The sequence below is a fragment of the Xiphophorus hellerii genome, chromosome 13 (genome assembly GCF_003331165.1).
Source record: "Xiphophorus hellerii strain 12219 chromosome 13, Xiphophorus_hellerii-4.1, whole genome shotgun sequence".
Lineage (NCBI taxonomy): Eukaryota > Metazoa > Chordata > Actinopteri > Cyprinodontiformes > Poeciliidae > Xiphophorus > Xiphophorus hellerii.
In genome coordinates, this window is record NC_045684.1 from 15,327,964 (window position 1) to 15,351,665 (window position 23,702).

General features: G+C 39.1%; 2 protein-coding genes across 6 annotated transcripts in view; one reads left to right on the plus strand and one right to left on the minus strand.

The window, feature by feature from the left end:
* jarid2b (jumonji and AT-rich interaction domain containing 2b) overlaps positions 1-12,434 on the plus strand; it is a 116,130-nt gene extending 103,696 nt beyond the window's left edge. For both annotated transcript variants that reach the window (XM_032580841.1, XM_032580842.1), the window contains 11 exons: positions 1,424-1,965; positions 5,124-5,216; positions 5,416-5,534; positions 5,998-6,068; positions 6,216-6,330; positions 6,422-6,527; positions 6,873-7,055; positions 7,349-7,479; positions 8,451-8,637; positions 8,792-8,899; positions 10,107-12,434. In XM_032580841.1, coding sequence (XP_032436732.1) covers positions 1,424-1,965; positions 5,124-5,216; positions 5,416-5,534; positions 5,998-6,068; positions 6,216-6,330; positions 6,422-6,527; positions 6,873-7,055; positions 7,349-7,479; positions 8,451-8,637; positions 8,792-8,899; positions 10,107-10,343 — 1,892 coding nt within the window. In that variant the 3' untranslated portion in view covers positions 10,344-12,434. The remainder of the gene's footprint in view (positions 1-1,423; positions 1,966-5,123; positions 5,217-5,415; positions 5,535-5,997; positions 6,069-6,215; positions 6,331-6,421; positions 6,528-6,872; positions 7,056-7,348; positions 7,480-8,450; positions 8,638-8,791; positions 8,900-10,106) is intronic.
* A 1,567-nt stretch (positions 12,435-14,001) lies between these two features.
* Positions 14,002-23,702, minus strand: part of dtnbp1b (dystrobrevin binding protein 1b) — a 34,695-nt gene continuing 24,994 nt past the window's right edge. For 3 of the 4 annotated variants that reach the window (XM_032580843.1, XM_032580847.1, XM_032580845.1), the window contains 3 exons: positions 21,439-21,606; positions 18,053-18,196; positions 14,002-16,265 (listed from right to left, as the gene is read on the minus strand). In XM_032580843.1, coding sequence (XP_032436734.1) covers positions 15,940-16,265; positions 18,053-18,196; positions 21,439-21,606 — 638 coding nt within the window. In that variant the 3' untranslated portion in view covers positions 14,002-15,939. The remainder of the gene's footprint in view (positions 16,266-18,052; positions 18,197-21,438; positions 21,607-23,702) is intronic. The other variant, XM_032580846.1, reaches the window with a different exon arrangement.

Consider the following 23,702-nt stretch of genomic DNA (forward strand, 5'->3'; position numbering starts at 1 on the left):
CAGATAAACACTGCACTGATTGTACAGGAGTGATTGTACAGGAGTGAATTAAACCATGACAACCAGCTTTAAAGCAGTAAGTATTCAGTTTCTTTTAAGGTATAGAAAGGATGGCACACAAAGTAAAACAAAAACTATTTGGAATTTAGCAGTGTGTTCACTAATAGCTGTGTATGACAAATACCAATCAGTAAAATGTCACAATGTTGCTCCTCCTCTTTGCATGTGTTGTGCTTTTTTGTGCTTCCAACAGATTTCATGTTGTTTATAGAGGACAGCAACAATATGTATTGTTTTGGCACTAAACTTGATGGAAGAAAAGATGAATCTTTCATCCTCCTCCTGTTAGCTTATAATTCTTTGCCAGATGTCCAGTCACCTTAATTTTTTATAACAATATAGAGAAAAATTTTCATTTTTGATGACCATGTATGCTGTCATGTAGCTACCAGGGTGTTGTTTTCATTTTTCCTTCAGCTTGTTTTGTTGTTTATATAGAGCCTCATTTAAATCAGCTCAGTGTAGCGAGTGCTGTTGCAGCTGTTAGCCAGACAGAGCTGGCATCCAGTTTGCCACAATGGAGTGTCTGTCACCAGCCAAAATATCTTTCCTCTCAATGACTTCCTGTAGCGTCGCCAGGAAATCAGTTCAGCATTAAGAGCAATTTGCCTCTCTTTTGCCAGAGTGATCGTCTAGAGAGTTTTTTTTTTTTTTTACAGTGCATAATGACTAAATTAAATAATTTAAGATGATGAAAAGGTTTGATCTGATCTGTAAATGCTATGCCTGATGCTGCTCTGATACAGTTCTCACACTGTGAAAATACACATGCAGAATGGGTTATAAAGTTGCACTAGTGTCACTCCTCTGATTCCTGACATTGTGTGTGTAAGCAATAAGCAGACCAGTGACATTTTAGAGGTGTGTTTTGCACCAGCAAAAACAGAGACATTTGATTTTTTTTATATTACTGTCATGTTTAGAGATGTACCAATCTACATTTTGTCAATGTTAGATACTAGGGGCACAACCAGCATGTTCCATTGAAGAGAGGGTAGATTCTGTAAAAATATCAGAATTGATTCCCAGTTGATAAGCTGTCTTTAGCATCTTTTATATAGACTGTTAGAATAATTACCATTGTTAGTTTTATCAACGGTGAACTGCATCCTCCAAGGTATTCTGTGGGGAATTTGTAATCCTTTACTTTAAAGATTACAAAATCTTGCCTATTCCATGTTGGCAGTAGAAAGCTCAAGTGGTTCCCACAGTCAGTATTTGCTACTTTTATGGACATATCGAAGTGAAGAAGAGCTGCTACTGCAAAAGCAGCCTATTTTCTTTAATCAAAAAACATTTAAAGTTCTACTACCAGTTTTGATGTTTACGGTTCGTAAGCTAACCCTCTGTTTGCTTTGTGCAGGTGGCTGTGAAGTGGACCTGTCACGTTTTTTTCAGCTCATCAATGACATGGGCGGCATGCAGCAGGTCATGGACCTGAAGAAGTGGACCAAGCTTGCCGACCTCCTCCGAATCCCCAAGTCAGCACAGGACCGGCTGGCCAAGCTACAGGAGGCGTATCTCCAGTACATCCTCTCCTATGACTCTTTTAGCGCCGAGGAGCGCCTCCGGCTTCTGGGCGATGTGCTGCAAGAGAAAAAGAACCTGGAGTCGCGCCAGGGCCCCCTTGAGGGCCTCTCGGATTCTGCTTCGCACGCCTTGCCACGCTACGAGCCCAAAAATGGGTTAGTGGGCGGAATAGTTGGAGGGACGACCGGGAACCATCGCACCAACGGAGTGTACCACCGTCTGAAATGTCTGAAGGAGCTGGAGGCTCAGGTCAAAGCGGGCCGACGCCGGCTCTTCGCTCAGGAAAAACAAGGCAAAGAGGACAGGCATAACGGAGAGCAGCGAATGGAGGAGGACCGGGGCATTCTCAGTGATCAGTACAAGTGTATTTACAAGGTGAGGATGAAAACAATACTGTCCTTTCATGCCACACACTAGAGGCATATTGACGAGAGGCATGAAAGGGCATCTATTTCTGCTGTTTTTTCCTTCTGTCAATGAGTGCACATAATAACTCTTATTGTCATTTAAGGATCGTCTGTTGGTTTGTCATCAGAAGTAGCAATGCAGCATGGAAGCATCTTTGAATTTTGCTTCCTTATTGTCTCAGTTTTGTGGGTTCTCTTGTGTAACTTTTAACCAGCTGAAAGATATTGAGAAAGACACATTTGCGTTTTGGGAGCTATTATCCGGTTGGTTTTGGCCTCTCAAAATTAATTCTCTGAGCAGTACTATTCTTGTGTACTGTCACAATGAGGCTCACTCTTCAAAAAAACCCTTTTACCTCAAGTTCGGGGGCCAAGGTTTCATTGACCCTCCCACTTTACTGCAACCACTCTCGCTTGTGGTGTCGTTCACAGCATGACACGTAGCAGAAAAACTGACTGTGATAAAACTATTTCTGTTTTACACTTTACCTGCCTGTCTTTTTGTCTTTATCGAGTTCTTCATGAGAGAGGAGCAGCTGAAGTGCTGCTACAATCTCATACCTCTGCATAACTCATCAGAGGTTTGGTTTCGTCAACTGGCAAGAAATGCGATTTACGGGATCGTAACACTGTTAACCATCTGTCACTTAAATGCTTTTTAAATTATCTCTGCGAGTTTTAAGATATTAATTCAGTAATAAGGCACAAAATGAGAAGCACTCTTCTCTCAGCCTGAATTGTTAGTACCACGCATTAATTGCATTATATATCTGGAGCTTTTAGTCGACTAAAACATGACTTTGTTTCAGTCATGGTCAAAGTTGATATGGCTTTAATCACAAAGATATTACCCATTGAATTTCTAAGTATGAGGAATGCAGTTCGAGTCGGAAGTGTACATACACTCATCCTCAGGATGTGACTTTAATAATTTACTTGAATCCCTCTTTTGGTTGCATATGGTGCAGCATTTAACTCAAGTAATTTAGAGGACTGGTTTCACAGATTCAGATTGATAAAGGATGTTCTCTAATCTGCACAATTTTACAAATACAAATGCAGGTTCAACTAATATTTATTTAAATGTATCTGAGAAGTTTCCCAATATAAATGTTGAGTAACTTTTTATATACCTTGCCAGGTTTATGGTGTAATTCTGGCTGTATAAATGATTTCAACGTTTTATTTAATGCTTTCACCTACTACTGGCAGCAAAACAGCCTGATACTGCCACTGTTCTTGTCAATTGGTGCAATGTTCTTGGATGTAAGTTTTCATCCAAGAACTCCTTGTTCTTGTGGACAAACAGCCTTCCTTTTTATCTGAAGTGGGCAGTTTTTCATTCACATATGTGTCCCCAATGGGGGATGGGCCCCAGATGGGCTTGACTAGTTACATAAAGGCCCCTGCTAATTACTGTCACAGGTGGAAAAACTGCTCACAAAGTCAGGGATGTTTTCTTGGAACACTCTTTTGAGATCCACCTAAGAGTTCAGAATGGTTTAGTTGATGAGCAAAACCAATTGGGAACACAAATGGGTTCCATATAAGATTCTGGTTACAAGTCCAAACTCATTGAGCCTAACCAATATCCATATGAGGCCCATATGTTTTATACAATTGGGTGTTCTGACAGAAAATTGGTTTTGGAATGGAAAACAAAGGCTAATATTAAGCTTCTGGAATGACTCAGAACCCAACCAATTGAAAACATATGGACTGTTTTAATGCTGAGCCTGTACCACAAAACAATATAATTTAAATGCACTCGAATGTTTCTGACGATCCAGACAGAGGTCCAAGAGGTTTTCTTGTAACTCACAAAGAGGCATTGAACCAAATAATAGTGTGGGTGTTCAGATATTTGAGCCTGCATGCATAATTTTGACCTTGTGCAGGTGAGAGGAAATCTTCAATAAATTCCAACTTGTGCACCCATTTCTTGATGGGTTTCATTGCCATCTCAAAAATGAAAGGTTCAAATGTATCATTAAATTGTTATTGCATTCATGCTGACAGTGAGTGTATGTAAACTTTTGGGCAGACCATATTTTTTGCTCGATTGATGGAAACTTCAACTTGTCGTTTTTGTACCTTCTACATCTTCTGAGCGAAATATTTCTCTGCAGCTGTGTTCTCTGTACGGTACTCTGTTGGCCTTATTATGTGCACATGGATTCACATGCACAATATTCCCACCCCTATTTCCTCTTGGCTACTTTGCTGATCTGGCTGGTTGAAATGTAGGTCAGGTAAAAAAAAAAAAAAAAAGCCAAACTACTCCTTTCAAAACGTGTGTGTTCTTATAGCTCTTAACATGATTGTTCATCTTCAGCAGGATTGATTTGTGTGCACACATTTGTTGTTGGGTTGAAGGTAATTCAACAGTTCATCCAGTGATGAAGATAACTTTGATAACTTCAATGCACGTTCACTTTGACTCTGAAGCAAACTTTAATCATCTCAAGTCTGGATCTCATTTGATTTTTTTTGTATTTTTTTTATTTTCCCCCTCTCTCACTCCCAGTTTCTCATGGTAACTGACTCCCTCCCTATCTGACCTTCCTTTGAAGAGCTGAGATCCTGCCAACAGACATGACCCAGAACAATCAATGACTCCGTCACAACATGCATAGCTTAGATTTGTGGGCAGTTTTTGATTATAAGAGGCCTCTAAGAAGGAGGTCAGATTTCACTTGTCCTGTCAAGAGAACAAAGTGCTTGTCAGGAGTATAATTATGGCCTCTAAATGATTAAGAAGTATTTGAACTGTCAGGAAAAAAACAAGTATATTTGATTTAACTTTATTATTATACTTCTTTGGATTAAATTTGACAAATCTCATCTAAATTTTGAGCTTGAGGATTTGACAAGGTTAAGGCATACAGTGAGCAGATTTGTAAATGAGGGACTCCCATAAAATAGGGTAAATGTACATTTGTCTGTAAACATGTCATTTTATCCAGTCTTTGACTCAACAAACTTTGAAGTTTGGAGGGGAAAAAATTATTCTTTTTACTAATTTTCTCTTCATCTCCTTCCTTTTGGTTTGCATCTCCTTGATATCTTTTTCCAATCATGACATTTAGTCTCTTCCGATGGATAATTTAGCGGGTTTTTTTGCAGGGGAAATCGGTTTCCTTGACCAACTTCTTCAGGATAGCCCGGAACACCATGACCATGTGCTTTAATAAGGAACCTGGAGCTGCTGAGGTTGAGGTAAGCCTCCAAGAACACCACATCAAACAAGAAAAGGAAAGTAAACAACTTTTAGTGGCTGGATTTATTCTGCAACTGTGGGTAAAATGAGAATGTCAAGCTGCTGAAGGAAACCATTCATCACTTCAGTACAACACCTGGAATACGCTTCTTGCATTTCTAAGTCAATAATTTTCCCTTTTTCCCCCTCTTTTTGCAGCAAGAATACTGGAGGATAGTGGAGCAGAGAGACACCCACGTGGCAGTCCACTGTGGAAAGGTGGACACCAGTACACACGGCAGTGGTTTCCCAACAGGAAAATCAGAGCCATTTTCAAAGTAAGGGCCTCGTATTTAATATTCTAAACATTGAGATGAACGAACTTGAGCTGCAAAATGAGAGTTTTCACCGGTTATTTTTGAAACTTCAGCTCAGATGTTACCTTAGTGACGTGGCAATGACACTGCTTAAGCTCATGTTATGCCATGCGGATGCTCCACCTGCACTGACAAAGAATCGCTTACCTCGACATGACAAATGCATGGACCCATTGACCTACTTTCAGACTAATTTAGCTAATAAGTGTTTCACCACTTTTAGCCCCTTATAAGATGTGTTTAGAGCATTGAAATTTCACCTTCGGTGCTGCAGGAACCAAATTGTGTAGGACGTTGAACACTATTCAACATCCGGGTCTCACCTGGATGTCAAACAGAAATCTTTATAGAGCAATCTGTAGGAGGATTCACAGGTGTCTCATTGAAGATGTTTGTTAAATATTATTTTTCCCTTTCTCCTCAGACATGGATGGAACCTCACTGTCCTCCCAAATAATTCTGGATCCATACTGAGGCATCTGGGTGCTGTGCCTGGTAAGACATTACAGTATTTGTATATTTGTACAGACCAATGAGCTTTATTAGGTGCATCTTGGCAAATGTTGTGCCTTACTCTGCCTACGGTAAACTCTGCAGTCATTAATGCCTCCTTCTTCTTCTCCCTCTGTCCCATTTTTTCAGGGGTGACCATTCCCTGGCTAAATATTGGCATGGTCTTTTCTACCTCATGCTGGTCTCGAGACCAAAATCGCCTTCCATATATTGATTACTTACACACTGGTGCTGACTGCATTTGGTAAGTGTCACCAACCTGCATTTAAGATCTGCCATATCTCGGTAACAAGTAAACCTTAGATTAATAGGATGAAACCTCTGTTCTCTGGCAGGTATTCTGTCCCTGCTGAGGAGAAGGCCAAGCTGGACAAGGTGGTCCATACACTGCTTCAAGCCAATGGCACCCCAGGACTAGAAATGCTGGAGAAGAATATAATGGTGAGTAGAGTCTGTGTGGGAGCAGTTGTCCTGTGTCTTGTGTAGGAATTGTGAGGAGATGTTATTCCTCAAAAAGAACACTTTTCAAACCTATAAAGTCTGGGAAAGTCTGGAATTGTGTTTTAGAGATCTGGATAAGAAATAGGGGAAAAATAGAAAGATATTTGCATATCTAGACTCTATCCATCCAACCAACATTTAGTTCGTTCCATGACAACTTTAGACATATCCTGCCATAAATACCAGAATAAAAATTTATTTTAGATCTGAAAAGTATAAAGTTTTGTCAAATTAGTTGGGAACTCTTCTGTTGTGACCCTGTCTCTCCTGTTGTTAACCCTCCAGATCTCTCCAGAGGTGCTGTGCCGTGAAGGCATCAAGGTTTACCGTACGGTCCAGCGGAGTGGCCAGTTTGTGGTCTGCTTCCCCGGTGCCTTTGTCTCTAAAGTGTGCTGTGGCTACAGCGTGTCAGAAACGGTGCACTTTGCCACGCCACACTGGATGAACCTGGGTTACCAGGCTGCAAAGGTCAGTCCATGACACCAGGTGAACATAATAATTGTGCTAAATATGAGCAGATATACCCAGCAGTAACTTTGCTGATGTCAAGCAACCAAAGTTAACACAAGGACGTTGGGTCAAATAAGCAGACTCGGATGTTTTTTTCATTCTTTTTTTAGAATTTAATTCAACATTTTTAACTCTGCAAGAAAAATCCAAAAAAATATTTGGAAAGAAAAGTCGACTATTTATATCAGTTCACTAAAAGAAATTAATTTCATTTGTAAAATGTGATTTATGCTTGTTTTGTTTTTGGCCAGGACCTGAAATTTCGTTGCATAGCCAAGCCTTTCTCCATGGAGAAGCTACTGTATCAGATCGCCACCGCTGAGTCCAAGAGGGACAACGGCCTTCTCCTCACCACCATCTCCACCCTACTCAAAGACCTCAGGCAGGATGCCACACCACACAAAAACACTTATTTATGTCACAGATCTAAAAATACCAGTTAAGTCTTGATTTAAAATATTCATAAAGTGACCAGGTTAGCGCTTTGATTGAAAGGCTAGACATTTTGTATGTAATAACATAGTATAACATAATTAGTTACTTCAAATTTTTTTATAAAATGATATAACATGAAGTGATCACTTATTTATTTTAATATATACAGTTGTATTGTAACTATAATATGTATTATTTTGATGCATAGACTAGAGCAAAAACATCCACTGAATTTAGAAATAGTAACTACGTGTTGTTTACTGTATTACACATTTTTTCCTCGAATGTATAATTTGAGGTATATTGTACTCTTTTTAGAATAACACAAAAAATAAAATGGTTAGATTCCTGCAGTCAACCGCTTTACAGATCCCACTTCTAGTTTTCCAACAGTAGTTTTAAATTCACATTACCTGTATGAGACTAGTAGTGATTCTTTTTGCTTACGCACCATGACAGTCAGAAAAGTGGGAGCCTTCCTTCAGCCAGCTCACCAGCAGGGTGCAGCAACTGTTGTGGGAGAGGGTCAGTGTTGTATTACTCTAACAAAAAGGAAGGATCGCTCTATAAGGCATCCCAATTAAAGTACTTTAGTTGGTAGAAAGAGTGTGATGGAAACTTTGATCAGTTTTGAAGCTGCCATTTTTCTTTTTACTTTTGTACTTGCTAGTAAATGTGACCTGGTGCCTATCTTTATAGGCACCAGGTCACATTTACTTTTTTCTAAGTGTGTTACTTCCTGTTAAATTCTATGTCCATTATTTGTCCTTGTTGTATTTGGAATACATATAAACATTTTGTAAATATTACCAGAGAAACTTTACTTCTGTTACAATCAGACATTGACAGATTCTGCTCTGTGCTTCCTGAAAACGGTTTTCTGTCTCTTTCTGAACCTGCTTCTCTCTCGTCCTCCAGGAACATAGAGTTGCACCAACGTCAGGAACTTTATAACGCAGGTTTGCTGTCCTCTGCCCGGTATGGCACGCATGAGGGCAACCTCTGCCCCACTGACGGGCGCAAGAAGCCCCGCGGGAAATGGCTGGCACTGGAGTCCTTGGAGAGACGCTGCCAAATCTGTCAACACCTCTGCTACCTGTCCATGGTGAGAGCAGAGTGTTTAAACTAAACCTTTTGACAGTAATCCAGTGAGAAAAATGATCTAAGAGGGGAGGACATTTAAAAGGGTTGCAAACATTCCTTTTGCTCTTTGATCTATATCCCAAGTGATAATATTGCTCGTTTTCACATCTTTGCAGGTGGTTCAGGAGACGGACAACGTGGTTTTCTGTCTGGAGTGTGCACTACGCTACGTGGAGAAGCACAAGTCCTGCAGGGGGCTTAAGATGATGTATCGATATGATGAGGTAACATGTTCTCTCTGTGTCCAGAAGGGGGCGGCGTCAACTTAGAAATAAAACTGAGCACCCACTGTTGACACCCTTCCAGAATGCTTTTTTCAGCTTATAAATAAATGATTAACTCTGGCTGCTGAAAGCATAACCAAATTTATTTACATTTAAACTTTTCTCGTATTGTCTTTGTTTTTTCTCTATTTATATAATGTACATTTGCAAATGCATATCCTGCAGCTACTGGTTAACAAACAACAATATTATGAAAGTTTATCTATTTGCTCCAATACAATTCAAAAAGTGAACTTCATGTATTGTCTAAATTTTGTTCATACAGAAGCATGTATTTCATGCATTCATTTTGATTAATGTTGATGACTGTCACTTAAAGAAAATTAAATCTCTCAGAAGATTAAAAGTTTACATAAAACCAATAAAAAAAATATTCATACAGAAATGTTAGCCTTCTGAAAACTGTGTCGGTGTACAGTACATGCCGTCACAAGCTGATCAGGGCACATTGTGCATGAATGGCGTCGAGCGTGGCAGGGAGCCTGCTGTTCTGAGCCAGTAGCTCATTTGCATTATTGGCTCCAGATCCTCTCCATCTTCCTCCTGAAAATTCTCCATGGATTCTCTTTGAGGGTCAGGGCAGTTTGCACAGTGATACACCTTTATGGTCATTAAGATATCACAAAGTGAACAATGTGGATTTTGTGTCTTTGCCCTCTTCCTTGAGATTCTGAGACCTTAATTTCCACCTGAAATGCAGAATTTAGTTTCAGGTGCTATTCCCTGTTGCTTTTAAACCCCTTTCTACTGTAGTTTTTCCTTCCACTTAGCTTTCCATTAGTGTTCTTAGAAAAAGCACTCTGTGAACAATCAGCATTTTGGTTTTAACAATGACCTGTTCTGGTTTACCAGACTGCAGGTCAGCAGTCTTCATTAATGTGTGGATCATGACATATCTGCATTCAAAATATTTATTGCTATGTAATAGTCAGAGAATTTTAATTTTGTGTTTTCATTTACTTTGAACCAATTACTAAAGTAAATGGTTTTATATCTTTGATAAAATAAAAGCATCTTATCAACCGCAGTAGGAAATGTAACTGTGGAGATAATTCTAAGTTCTTCTAAATGAAAATGTCTATAAAAGTGGGTTTATCCCAATTGTGCTTGTGCTCATCACATTTTCTGTAATATTGTTCCTGTACAGGAGCAAATCAACAGTTTGGTGAACCAGGTGTGCGGTAGGGCCATGTTAAAGAACGGAGGAGTCGGCATCGGAGGAGGAGCCGTCATTGTTAGCGGAGGAGGGGGAGACTCTTGCCACACTCTAAGCCCCGCCAAAGCATCGCCAGCCAAGCGGGGCCCCCGGAAGCGCGCCACTGTGGAGGTGTCCCTGGCCCGCCTGTCGTCCATCCACATGCCGAAGGCGGCGGCCGTGTCCTGAAGCGGACAGTGGGACCTTCTTCCACTTCTGTTTTGTTTCTACATTAAGCAGGATCACTATCCCCCACAGCCCTCACCCGAGCTCAAGTCTCCATTTCGCTCACCTCTCTTTTAGCGACAGCTTGTTTCTGAAAAACAGAAAAATAAACGCAAAGCAAGATGTCTTTTTTGCACTAGTGTGAAAGAAGAATTAGTTTTTATCTTGAGTGATATTTTTTATGATTTTTAGTTCCCTTCCCCCTAAACCTGCTCTGAATCAACAGTACAAGCATTAACATTCAGAGGAAGACTTGACAGGGCCCCATTTTTACCCCTCCATCCTTTCTGACTCAGAATGGGTTACATTTGTTACCTTTTCCTTGCATCACTCACTCCTGAGACTGAACCCCCCATCCCTGTTAAAACTTGGAACGAATAAAATGGATCCCCCCCACCATGTTTAATTTTTTTCCCCCCCTTCCAGATGACGTTAAGTAGTTACCCAAAGTTTCTCTCTGTCCTTGATTTTAAGGAAGAAGAGTCCTTTTTTATTGCATTTTATGCGTTTGTGATGCATTTCCTGCAGAGTTTCTTTAAAGGAGGTGATGCAAGATTTAAAAACTTGAAAGACGATGTTGGTTGGCTACATTTTTTGAGTTCTATTTTGAATCTTTAGCTTTGTTTTCTGCTAGGTTTGGTTTTGTTTTTTCTTGTATTTTATTTTGTTTTGTCCGTCAGCTGACGTGAGCGAAGCAGAGCCTCACTTCTGCGTCAACACGGAGGGATCTCTCGCCAGAAATCGGTGCCTGACACTTGGCGAGGAGATCCGTTTTATTGGTGCTGTTGGTTATAATTACTGTATAACAACACAAAAATTTAAAAAAAAAAATGTTTGAGGGTGGCGTTTGGCGCCTGCTTCACGCCCCACAGGTCAGAAAGGCTTTCAGGCTTTTCTGGTTCTAGATGTGCAATCGTGTTAACATTCCATTCTTCCAGTCCTCTTGTTTCATCTGTACCAGTAAACATTAATTATTATATTATTATTTTTGGGTTTTTGTTTCTCATTTGTTGAGCTGATGTGTTATCTCAAGTAGAGCCACTAGTTAATGAGTGTAAAATGTGAAATATCAATTTTTCTTTCTTTGCTTTTTGCTATTTTGTCCCCTTTTTTCCCAGATATATTATGACTAATTTTTACAGAGGAAAAAGTCCAACACAAACAAACAAACATCAACTTTTTTGTACATATATCCTGTAAATTTCTTTAAATACTTGAGCCTTTTTCCGGGGTTAAGTAAGAAAGAAAAGGAAGGAAAAGAATGCAGAAGAGAGAGTTTTCCAGAGAGGAGAGTGCTTGATGAAGAAAAAGCCTTACAATTCCCTTTCTTCATCTGTGTGAGTTAGATGCTTACAGGGTTTTGCTCTGGTAAATGTGTATAAAAATTTTAAGTGCTGCTTATATCACTAAGAAAGAAGATATTGAGTAGCCGATGATTGCCCCCTCCTAATCCTTACACTCTCTCCCCCCCTTTTTCCTCCAGCCTAGTTTTGTTTGTTTAGCTTTACTTTTTTAAAGAAAAGGGAAAAAGGATTTGTTGACAAAAAATGGGTTTTTACATTTTCATTACTGAAAATTCAACAAAAATGTAGTAGCTACTCATGTTGCACTGAGCTTGCCAGTGGTGACTGTCAAGGAAAAAAAAAAATCCTATAACCCAGTTTGTTGGTATTTGTCCCTCGCAGAAGACTGAACTGTTTTAGGACTATTTAAAGAAATACCAAGGTGTTTTCAGCTTCATAAAAAGTGGTTGTCAAGTTTTTATGGCCTTACAATATATTTTATTCTTACGGGATTGTTTTTTCTTTCAGTTTTTGTTTTATTGCTTAGTTCTCTTGTTTGTTTGGTTTTTTTTTCTTCCATTTTCTACAGTATAAACTACTTGCTCACAATGGGATCTCTGGTGACTTAATTTATTAAAGCCGCTCGTCGGCCTTTCCTTTCATTGGGAAAGAGTTTCATGTTGGTTATATTTACAGTTTTTTACTTTTGCAGTTTGTACTTAAGGTTTAATAAAAACTTACAGACAATTCACTGTCAGTCCTTTCCAACCTACTTGTGTCTTGTTTCTTTACTTTGTGCTGCCTCATCAATATTTTATTTGCATGTTATTACACGTCAGTAATATTTAAGTAGAGCCAAAGTTTCCACAATCAAACTTTACTGTAATCTGTTTCCAAATCATTAAGTACAAAAATGTGAAAATCAAAACGGTTTAATTAGTTTAATTTAAAAGCCACAATTATTTTAAGCAGTTTTGCCAAATAGCCATAAATACTCCTATCAAATTCAGCTAGAAAAATTAGCATTTTCTGTGAACATCCATTGTGAATTCTTTAATTGAACATTTTTAGTGAGAATTGCATTTGAAGTCAACTGTAGAAAACTTGAAGAAATGTATGACAGAAGCAGCAGAATAAAGCAAAAATGCATATAGAAAAACTTTAGAAGAGTAAAAACATTCAGCTAATGCAAAAATCCCACCAAAAGAATATTAGGAATTTGTGCAGAACACTGTTTACAAAACTAAACTGTAAGGTCAGGACACAGCTTACAAGCGAAAATGAGCTAAAAAGCTAGAGCTAGCTGACTAGCGTCTTGACCTGACCTAACATACTCCATACAGTGTAAAAAGACCCATGTAACAGCTAAAGTTAGCTAAAAAACAAAATAATTGTAGCATCTACTAACATGCTGACCTACAGTAATATACTCCATGCAGTGTGAAAAAACTCAAATGTAATAATCAGAAACATTGAAAACTGAAAGGGTCTACTATCGTCTTTCAAAGCAAAACTTTCTGCTTATATAGAAAAAAACGAAAAGAAATCATTTTTAGCTAAAATTAGCTAAAGCATGTATTATGCTAATGGTTGTGGGTCACTACTGTGTTTCACACCATTAAATTGGTCCATCTAGTTAGTGTGATAATAGCAAAGTATAAGATGCTAGCTAAAAAAGCTTTTAGCTAGATGGACTGCCTGCTAGTGATAGCATGCAGACTATCATTAGCATGTTGTCTAAATTTAGTAGGCTTTCATAAAATGTAGTCAAAAACGTAGTTGAGGAGGATTAGGTGAATGAGTGGTAAATGCCAAAAACACCCTAGTTTGGCAGGCAAGGATCTGTCTAACTTCATGGTTAGACAGATCCTTTGACAGCGCTGGATTCCTTAAACACATGATTTACTCTACAATGTTTATTTGTTCTACATAACAAGCTGTCACTATAAGGTACAAAGACTGGAGAAAATGGGAGGGGGAAAAACAGAAGTAACTCCAGGCCAAAGAAAGACTTGGTCTGAAATGTCCACATTAACCTAAAGAAGGCAAATAACTCAAAATGTAGAGAGTTGGCCAAAAGTAAGAAAACAACAACAAAAAAATAAAGAGTTGAATTAACTAAACCAAATTAGGGTAAAAATGTAAAACCATTACAAAACAAACAGCCAACTTTGCAGCTTGTTCTCCTACGAGCTGCAAACTAAACAGAAACCCACTCACTCCATTTGCATCCAGTGTTTGTGAGCTGCCCGAGCAGCTCTTAAAACTTTAAAGTGCAGTGAAATGACTGTTACATGAGTGCTGTTTACTATTCAAAATAAACCCACACAGCAACTTTGAGCCTTGAAAAGACATTTACTCTCAGTGTTGCAGTGGTGATGCCTTATATCTCTCGGGAAAAACAGAATTAATACACACACAGAAAAGTAATTCCTGGTTTAAGAGACACTTTTCTTTCCAAACATGCAGGACCATAACTCAGTAATGAACAAACGGTGTGTTTTCACTCACACTTTTAATCTTGCTCACATTTCTTTTTTCTCAAAATGTTTAGAGGGAAATCAATTCACTCTTGAGCAGAAAGTCAAGAAAATTAAACAAAGGGTAAGAAAATGAAGGAAAAATGCATTTACACTGCACAAATATTAACAATTTCCGACCCAAAAAACCAAAACTAAATAAAAATTTGGACAAGGGTTAGCCTTCAGGCCGATGTCCAGTGCATAGCACGCTCCAAGATGGGGATTTGGTCCTAGTTCAGAAGAAATCTGTCCAAAATGTACAGGTCATAGGCAAGGTTCATGTTTGTTTGTGTGAGCAAATGTTTCTAAAACAACTGAAACCTTTGCCAGCATGTCAGCAGCACAGTCAATTTTGACAGGAGTAAAATCCGAAATTTGGCACATGAGAGCTGGTTGTCACATTTATCCATAATGAAAGTAAGAACATTTTGTGCCCTCTGCACATCATTAATTGGCTCGATTAATCGAAATTACACCAAAAATCAAAATTTATACTGGCACAGAAATAGCTTTCATTACATCCGTTTAAACGATGCTTTATGGATATATTTTACTTAATCAGGACGATCATCCTGCAGTGAGAACTTAGGTAGAACTTAGTGAGAAATTTGAAGCTGCTTTTTCCCCACTTTATCAGGAAAACTGTAGCTTTGTCTTAAAAAATGTGGATGAGCCAAATAAAAAATATCCAAAAAAAGGAAATGAGTTTGGTTTGATTTTAATACATACTTTTGTTCTGTGAAAAGAAGGTTAGGATCGCAGTCCTGATGAAGCTGAAGGTAGTCTTTTTTCATTATCAACGTAAGAGAGGTAAAAACACTATTATATGTTCAGTTAAAGTTCCAACAATCAGAAAACAGGTTTAGGATTTATGCACAATACATTTCACTATAAAGCATGAACAGAATTTGAGCTTACCGAGTCAGACCGATGGCTTATCTATGACCTCATTTCCTTTATCAGGAACAGGCTTCGCTCAGCCTCAACATGCAGAGCTATAGAAACAGAACATCAGGATTTCCACAATGTTTCTTATTTTCACATTTTTCTACTACATTTCTGAATGTTTTTCAACAGTTTTTGTCAATCATTTACCTTCACAATGCTCATAGTCCGAATGTTTCACAAATCCTAAAATAATACAATTTCAAAGGTGTTTTTTGATTAATCTGCTTCTCTGCTCTTTCTGGATTATTCCGTCATGCATAAGCTTAATCTCAAGTAAAGTGTGTTCTTTTTAATGCACAATTTATTATTGATTCCTTTATTTTTTATTTTTTGTGAATGCTTCTCTCTTTTTTTAAGAAAAAAAAACATCGCTTGAATGTTTGGTTTGCTGATTGAAACTTATTGTGATTCACATGTAAATAATATGGTCTTATATCTGGAATATAATCATAGCAAGTTTCCTACATTTTTTTAAAGACTGAGCAAGAAGCCTGTAATACTGAATCTGATTCTCTGAAAAACCTTAAACTATTGCAGTTCTTTCTGAGCCAAAAACGGGTCACAAACATCTTGAAAAACATTTGATCAGACTGAACTTACATCACTGGTCTTAAGGCAAGTTTATGTGGCAGTTAGTGCAACCTCAGTGTCATCTCTCTGATGAAAGGAAAGGTTTTTGGGAATAAAAGCCAATAAATAGAATAGAATAGAATAGAATAGAATAGAATACAATAGAATAGAATATATATCTAAGTTTGATTTGGCAGCTCTGCGGGTTTTCACTTTTTAAATCAAGTCCAACTGTCCTCAAATCTGCTGCCTCCTCTCCTCACAGTCTCGACTGCTCTGATCATCCTGGTCCTCTCTGTCCGCCAGCGCAGTGTCCAGGTGGACCTCCTCTTCGTCCAGGGTCACTACTACTGGGGGTTTTCTTCTCCTTCCTCCTCCTCCAACAACGCCGCCGCCTCCTCCTTGCTCAGCCTCCTCCTCGTCCTCATCATCCTCCCCGGCCTCAGTGTCCTGGCTGGCTGAATCCGTGCAGGTGGAGGACAGGGACGAAAGCTTGTGTCGGAGCTCGGCCTGGGTGGGGACCTGGAGGCTGATCTCAGTTGTAAAGGACTCAATGTCTGGACCTTTTAGATAATAGAAGGACTTAATTAGGTAGATTGTCAATGAACAGAGAATCCTGTAGGAGTGACGCTGTCTTTTAGGTTCTCATGCTTATTTAGCAGTAATCTAAAGTAATCTTTTCAGACATTTGACATTTTTTGCCATCTAACGATGGGCTACAAATAAAAGTTTCTGAACTTTAAAGTTTTTGAAATTTACATGCAGTTGTGAATTTATGGAATTATCACCAAAGAAACTTGAGATTGGACATTCACTTGCACCCCCTGTAAAATATAGCTCTTTGACTAATATTCATACTACCTAATTTTTTCATATTTTGTCATGTTAGAACCCCAATTTTCATTGCATTTTTTATGGTTGTCACATAAAATCATCGAAAAAAAAACAACAAACCATTGAAAAATGTGGAGTGCATTTGAATTTTACCTGGTATTTCCATAAACTCCAGTGCAACCAATAGCCTGCCCAAGTTACTTAATTTGTAAAAAAAAAAAAAAAGATCCCGTATCCTATAGAGTTTTTAAGTTTATCTTTTGTAACTGTTGAAACATAGAAAGTCCTGTTGCAGTTCGCAGTGAACCAAACAGTGACACACAGCACACATGTGGTGGAGGGTGTTTTGGTCAAATGAGACTGATAACTTTTGGCCTACAAGTCGTGGAAAAATACATCTACTGCAGAGCAAACTGCACACTTGATTCCCACAGTAGTTTTGTTCTTGTTCCCTATTTTTTCTAAGCAGAGAGAGGCAAGCCGAGTTTACAGAAAGAAGGTCATGTGGAGATGGTTTGGGGAGGCTGCAGGGTATCCTGGCCCAGTCAAAAGTTGAGACATAAATTGAACTGGTGTTGAAAATTTACTTTAAAAGACGGTCGCCATTCGATCTGCTAGAACCTCTGCTCTCTAGTGAAAGAAATGGACATATATAGAAGGCTCCTAGCAATTTTTATTTAAAAAAAAAATAAAATTAATAAAATCCTTACCCAGGGGTTCCTGAGTACAAATGCACACATTTCTAACCCTTTCATGCGTAGTGGTCACTACAGTGGACAGCTACTGTATCTAAAAGCCATTTTCTTGTGCTTCCTGTGGATTTTTATGTTATAAATGCACACAGACCACTGAAGTGGACACTAATGCATCATAAAATATACCATCAACTACTGGCCATCAGCTGCAAGAAATTATTTTTGTTAAATACAATGTGGCCGACAGACAAAAAGCATGAGAACAGACCCGGTCCCTCCTTCTACTGTAGACGACTCTTGCAAGTAAAAAAAATATTGTGACATCAGATAACCCCTAAGGAACAATACTACTAATGTATTTTTCAAATAACAACTTTGTATTTGGACAAAATTACAATTGATCACTTAAAAAAAATAAAAATAAAAAAATTATTTTTACAAAAAAATGTTCCTACCTTTTTTTTTATGCCTTAAGAACATTTTTTTTAAAAATGGAAAAAAAATTCTGACACAAAGGATCATAATTCATGCATGAAAGGGCTAAGATTAGTTGTACAACAAAAAAAGAAAGAAAGTGGCAACCAATGCCAACCCATTTTCCTTTCATCTCACAAATAAGCACTACTTTGTGTTGATCCATCTCGCCATACACTTTTAAAAAAACAGAAATGTTTTTTACAAATTGTGAAACAGATCATGGCAATGTAATATATAAGAAAAATAAGTTTTTTTTGCATTATGTCTAAATGGCATGAACCAGAGTTCACTGAACTGCTGTAAACTGACAGGTTGCAGTGTGATTTTCTGTACTTAGCATTTACCTGTGACAGGTGAGGCAGCGCTGTTGTCCTCTCCCCCAGAGTGCAGGAAGACATCCAGAGCCTCGTGGTCGGACATGTCCATCAGATCCATCTGCTCCAGCATGTCCACGTTGACCTCCATGGAAGACATGCTTCCTATTGGCTCTGGACACAACAGATCACAGTCAGATATCAGGAAATACCAAAGCGTGGAAAAGGCAGCAGCAAGGAGCTGAGTCCAGGAAGGAAGGCGCTTTGCTCTGAGTCGGAATCATTCCTCACCGATACAAATGCATAAGCAAATGACCACACACAAGCTGGATGGGGTTTGAAATGTTAAAGCAGGTATGATTAAAAAATAAAAATAAAAAACAAATAAATAAATTGCAAAAACTATGTAGCTTTAACATGACAAGTGTGTAAGTTTATAGTGTGAAATAAACTTACACACTATTTTCTCTCGTTTTAAAATTATTTAACCAGACCTGAAAAATGACTTAAATTCAACATTTTCTAGACTGCTTACAAACCCTGAGAGTTGGTCTTCAGTTTGAATGAGTACAGCAAATATCTAATGCAAAAGCGACTGAAGTGTAAAACCGTAAAAACAAAAAAAAATCCTGCACTTTGCAGGAATCCGTGCTTCAGCCAAACATAACGAGGGAAAAAATGACTGAATATCTGCTACAGTATTTAGAGTGAAACTTCTTGACTTCTACATGAAGTAGACGTTGTGTATAGATTGTGTTCATGTGAGAAAAAAAATATGTTTTTCTTGGAGTTATTACTGTAACACAACATCTGCTGTACCTACATAGTGAGTTTAATATTAGACTCTTTATGCCACTTTATGTTCATTAAATATGGCGTAGCCAAATCTTGTACATACCAACAGGGAACGCTCCAAGTCTGTCAGTTTTAGCATTTGCACTGCAGCTTACTCAGCTATTCTTGGGAATCACTTAGAAAATGGCAGTGGGAGACACATTATGACAAAGAACTGAATTATTATAAGCTGTGACTTTAACAAATTAGAGGAGTCATTAATTTTATGTATGTACAAAGGATTATACATTCTAGTAAAACAGGACATGTGCGTAACAAAATTCTCCAATGAAAACGAGCAAACATATTTCCAATTTTAGATTAAATCTTTCTTATGAACTAACACACTCCTGGATTCACCACCTTGCGGGGGTGCAGAGCCCCAAGGTTTGCCATAATGATTTTGCTGCATGCATCACAGACAGCCAGTCCTGGCACTAACAGGGTGGAGGGTGGGAGGGGGTTAGCAGGGCAGGGTGGCGTGGGGGCAGCAGCGTTGTAAGCACATGAGGAAGAAGCGACGTGATTAGTTGTTAGAGCAGGAGTGCTAGAAGACGCTTTTGCTACCATACCTCAAGGAAAATGAGGAGGAGTAGAAGAGGGCGGCACAGGGAAGGAGAGCAGAATGAAGAGTCAAAGAAAGAGAAAAGAAAGAAAGAAAGAGGGGGGATGTTATTTCCAATAGAGGGTGCCTTAAAGTCTCCCTGCCCTTTAAGCTGTAACACAAACACATACAGATTATACACAACAGAATGTCACACCGGGATTAATTCAGACCATTCTCGCATGCGTTTCTCACCATTGGGCTGCTTCTTATCCAAGATTTTTAACGGAAACGGATCTAATTTGTGCTAATGGACGCTCAGTATGCAGACTCCTTCAAGTGCGTAGCCATACGGCCTTTCTCGTCAATGCCATGTGAAACATGGGATGGATGACAGATTGCACCCTATGCAGAGCGGTGTCTCCAGGACAGGAACATGAATAAAACAGTGATGCTTGGTAATGTTGAAAAGGTATTTTGGTCCTCTTGACTGAAAACATCTTTTCCCATCAGACAGCTTCTGACATGCTCCTCTGTTGCCTTGGTGTGACCTTGCCTAGAAGGGTACCCCTGCTGGGAGGGCTCTTATTGCCTGCAGTGAAATTACACAAAATAAAGGCCTGTGTGTGTGTGTTGCGTGCGCGTAGGTACATGTGTGTGTGTGAGTCTGTGTATGTGCAAGAAACAAAAAGTAAAGTCTAAGACTCTTGAGACCAGCTTGTGATTATTACTGGGTTATGATGTTCACTTTGTATTTTTTGCTCAGGATTCAGTTCATGACAAAATTCCTGACTATTCTCCAGAGTTCTGACTCAAGTCCAAACAGAACAATGTTGTGGCCGCCATGCATTACAGTGCATTTAGGGTCACATCCAGTCTTAGGTTTGTAACACCCACAGATGTTTACACTTGAGCCAAAAGTTCCGTTCTGGTCTTAACGGTTTGAAGCACGTTCTCCCACATGTTTGTGGCAAAGTCAGTTCTCCTGACTTTCTTTCATCAGTTGTGATTTATAAAGTTTTCCAGTCAACGGATTCTCTCCCAGAGTTACTATGGGTTTCTTGACTGCTTCTCACATTAATCCACCTATCTCTCTCAGGAGGTTCTCTCTTGTGCCAAAATCCATTTTCAGATGATGTATTGAACAGAGCTTGGTGAGATGTGGGATTGTGGGATTGATTTATAACCTCCAGAAAATCCTGCCTAACCTGTCTTCTGTGTTCGTTGGTCTTTGTTGTGGTTTTTGTTCTCTAATGTTCTTTACCAAACCTCTCGTTCTGTGTTTGTGCAGTGTTTTGTCAACTAACCTTTGGGATAATCTTTCCTTAGATATTTTTTGTTAGAAAGCCCACCATGATTCAACAGTTTGCTTCATTTCACTGTTTTGTTTTTAGATTTTACTTTGAAAACAAAAAAACAAAAAACATTTCATTAACCACAAGCAGTTTTGATTGACAATAGAAACACAAACCCCACACATTTTCTCCTTTCTTCATCCTTAAATCTCTTCCCTCTAGCTCCCTCTCTCTCTCTTTCCCCATTGCTCCACAATCTTCTTTAATAAACTGGTTCCAGGGGATTAACAGAGGAGGATGGATGAGTAAAAGAGAGAGAGAGGGAAGAAAAAAAAATCACATCTCAAACCCCAACAGAGTCTGCAACATCTTTTAACACCGAGTCTTTGCAACTCCACGTTTCAGTACATGCTTTTGGGAATTTGAGCTGACATTTGGAAGCAAAATTGGGTGTAAACCACAGCAGGATTCTATTACAGTCGCATTGCAAGAATATATCTATATGGCCTGATTACATTCTTCAAAGTAAAGGCTTGAAGGACAGATCCTTGTTACAGAGTAACAGTGGCTCAGTGTTATCATATGCAACTAAAGTGGATAAGGTCTCTGCTGGGAGCAACGGGACTCAAACATTAAACTCAATAACATGTGGCTTTGTATTCTTTCAAGAATAAGATAGACGGAGATAAACTCATAAGCTCATACTTCCTGAATCATCAAAAGGGACATTTTCTTCTTCTTACCTCTCCTCTCGGTGATCTGAAGGTATCCAGTGGACAGGTACTGCTCCATGTCTTGTTGAAAAGCCTCCTCAAAGAACTTCTGTCTCTCTTTCAGCTTCACCTGGGGTGTTGGGACCCCTGCTTGCTCGGCTCCGGGGACTTTCTGCGAGTGCTCCGCATCAAGCTCCACTGGAAGCGCAAGAGAAGCGAATGCAAGTTAACATTTTATTTCTAACAAGCAACAACCGTACGCTACAAAAAATAATGATGAAGTGGTGCAGCTCACTGAAACAGGGAGCAAAAGAAGTAAGGCTTATTTCATCCATCAAATGTCTGTCTTTTCCAGGAGGAAGATTTGGGAGGCCAGACTCAACCCTGACAGGTCGAGGTCAACGGTTACTGAAGCAGAACGATGTGGAGCTCTGCTCTTTGAGGCATTCAGATATTCTCAGATTCACCCCGGTGTTTGTGACTCAATACTCTGTCCGCCTGCTGCGGGCTGCACAGGAGAGACCACACTGACTAACGTCTCGAGTGAGTAATCGCCACTGCTGCAAACACATCAGTAAACCAAGAACCAAGCTCCTGCTGTGTGTGTCCTCTGAGGCTCTGAAGCTTAAAAGACGAGGTTCAGGAGAGAGATATATTTGTATTGTTGAGCAGCACAGAACTCTGCTGTGATGGTTTACAAGACTCAGGACACTTAGCCTTCAGATTAGAAGTGTCTACAGTACTAAACTCAGCATTTAGGTCTGGACTTTGACTGGGACATCCTAACATGTGAACATGCTTTGACGTAAATTGTAAATCTGTCCTAACCAGAGATGAATCTTCACCACAGTCTCAACTGTCTACAGCTTCTTCCAGGATTTCATGTTGCATGTTGCTTCATTTATCCCACCATTAACTTTGACTAGCTTTCCTATCTCTGTGGGGGAAAAAAAGCCCACAGCATGATGATGTCACCACCATGTTTCTCCATGTGGATGGTGTGTTCAAGGTGCTGTACAGTGTTTGTATTGTGCCACATGTACATAAATTGAACCAGGTGAAGCAAAATCTAGGTCACTTGAGTTCTGGGTTGAACATATATATAGACTTTTTTTGTCTGAAATACAATATGTATATATTTTTTGTACAGTTTTGGCTTATTTAGTGCCTTTTCTGAGTCTGTATACTCTAGTTAAAGATTAATTGATTACTAAATTAGTTGACAATTATTTCAATAATGGATTCTTTTCAATTAATCATTTCAGCCCTTCATATTCATATTGAATCTTTGAGATATTTTAACATAAGGCACAGTTCCTGGTTAGCAGAGAACGGGGGATGGAGGGTATGTTTGTCTGAAGGGAAGAGATTAACTTTGCGTAATGCTTTCTGACATGATGGAAGCATGACTGTGCTGTTCGTGAGGGTAGGCACTGATGCAGCCTGGAACCTTGGAGGGGATGTCTCTTTATTTTTCTAAATTTTTCTCTGACAGACAAGGGTTATATACGTAAGTCCACCCACTAACTACAGCGCGAGAGTCAGTTCAATATGACATTCAGAATATATTAAACTGATCCATACATTAGCTGTGATTTTGATTTAGCTGGGACTAAAAGATTTGGGCAGCTCCTGGATGTTCCTCCATGTTACAGGAACATCGAGTCCTGTGAATTTACATTTTACGGTCTCCTGTCCTCTGTTACTGTGGCGTCAGGGACTCAACACCCTGACATAGGATAGAGTTCTGATAAACTGTGGGCTGCGGCAACAGATGGACACACACAAAACCAAAGAATAATGAGCTCCCATAAGAGCTCCCACTAACGTTCCTCAGAGACGCAACAAAAAGAATAGCACTCTTCTTTCTCTCTGTCATTTCTTACCCAGCGTCCAATTTATCTCATTCATCTGATGTTTCATGTTTGTCCCTCATCTTTTCCCCATGACTCTGAACTGCCTGGCTGGTGTGTTGGTGTGTGTGGCTCACAGAGACCGCTCTATTAGATTAAGGGCCTCGGGGAAGCTTTGTTAAGACTGTCAAGCATTGTGCAGGGTTAGTAGCAGCGGAAAGAGAAGGCATAATGGAAAAAGAGGCCAGTGTGGTTAGTTATAATTAGGGCTTGTAGACAGACAGTAATAACAGTACTGTTGGATTCTGGGTTTTATTTTATTTGTCTCTAATCTAATTCTCAGTCCATTACTTTCCTGTACTGACTATTTGTTCACGTCTTTGTTCATGTTGACTGAATTCAATCTACTATTTATTTGTCTGCCAGTCTGCACCGCATCTT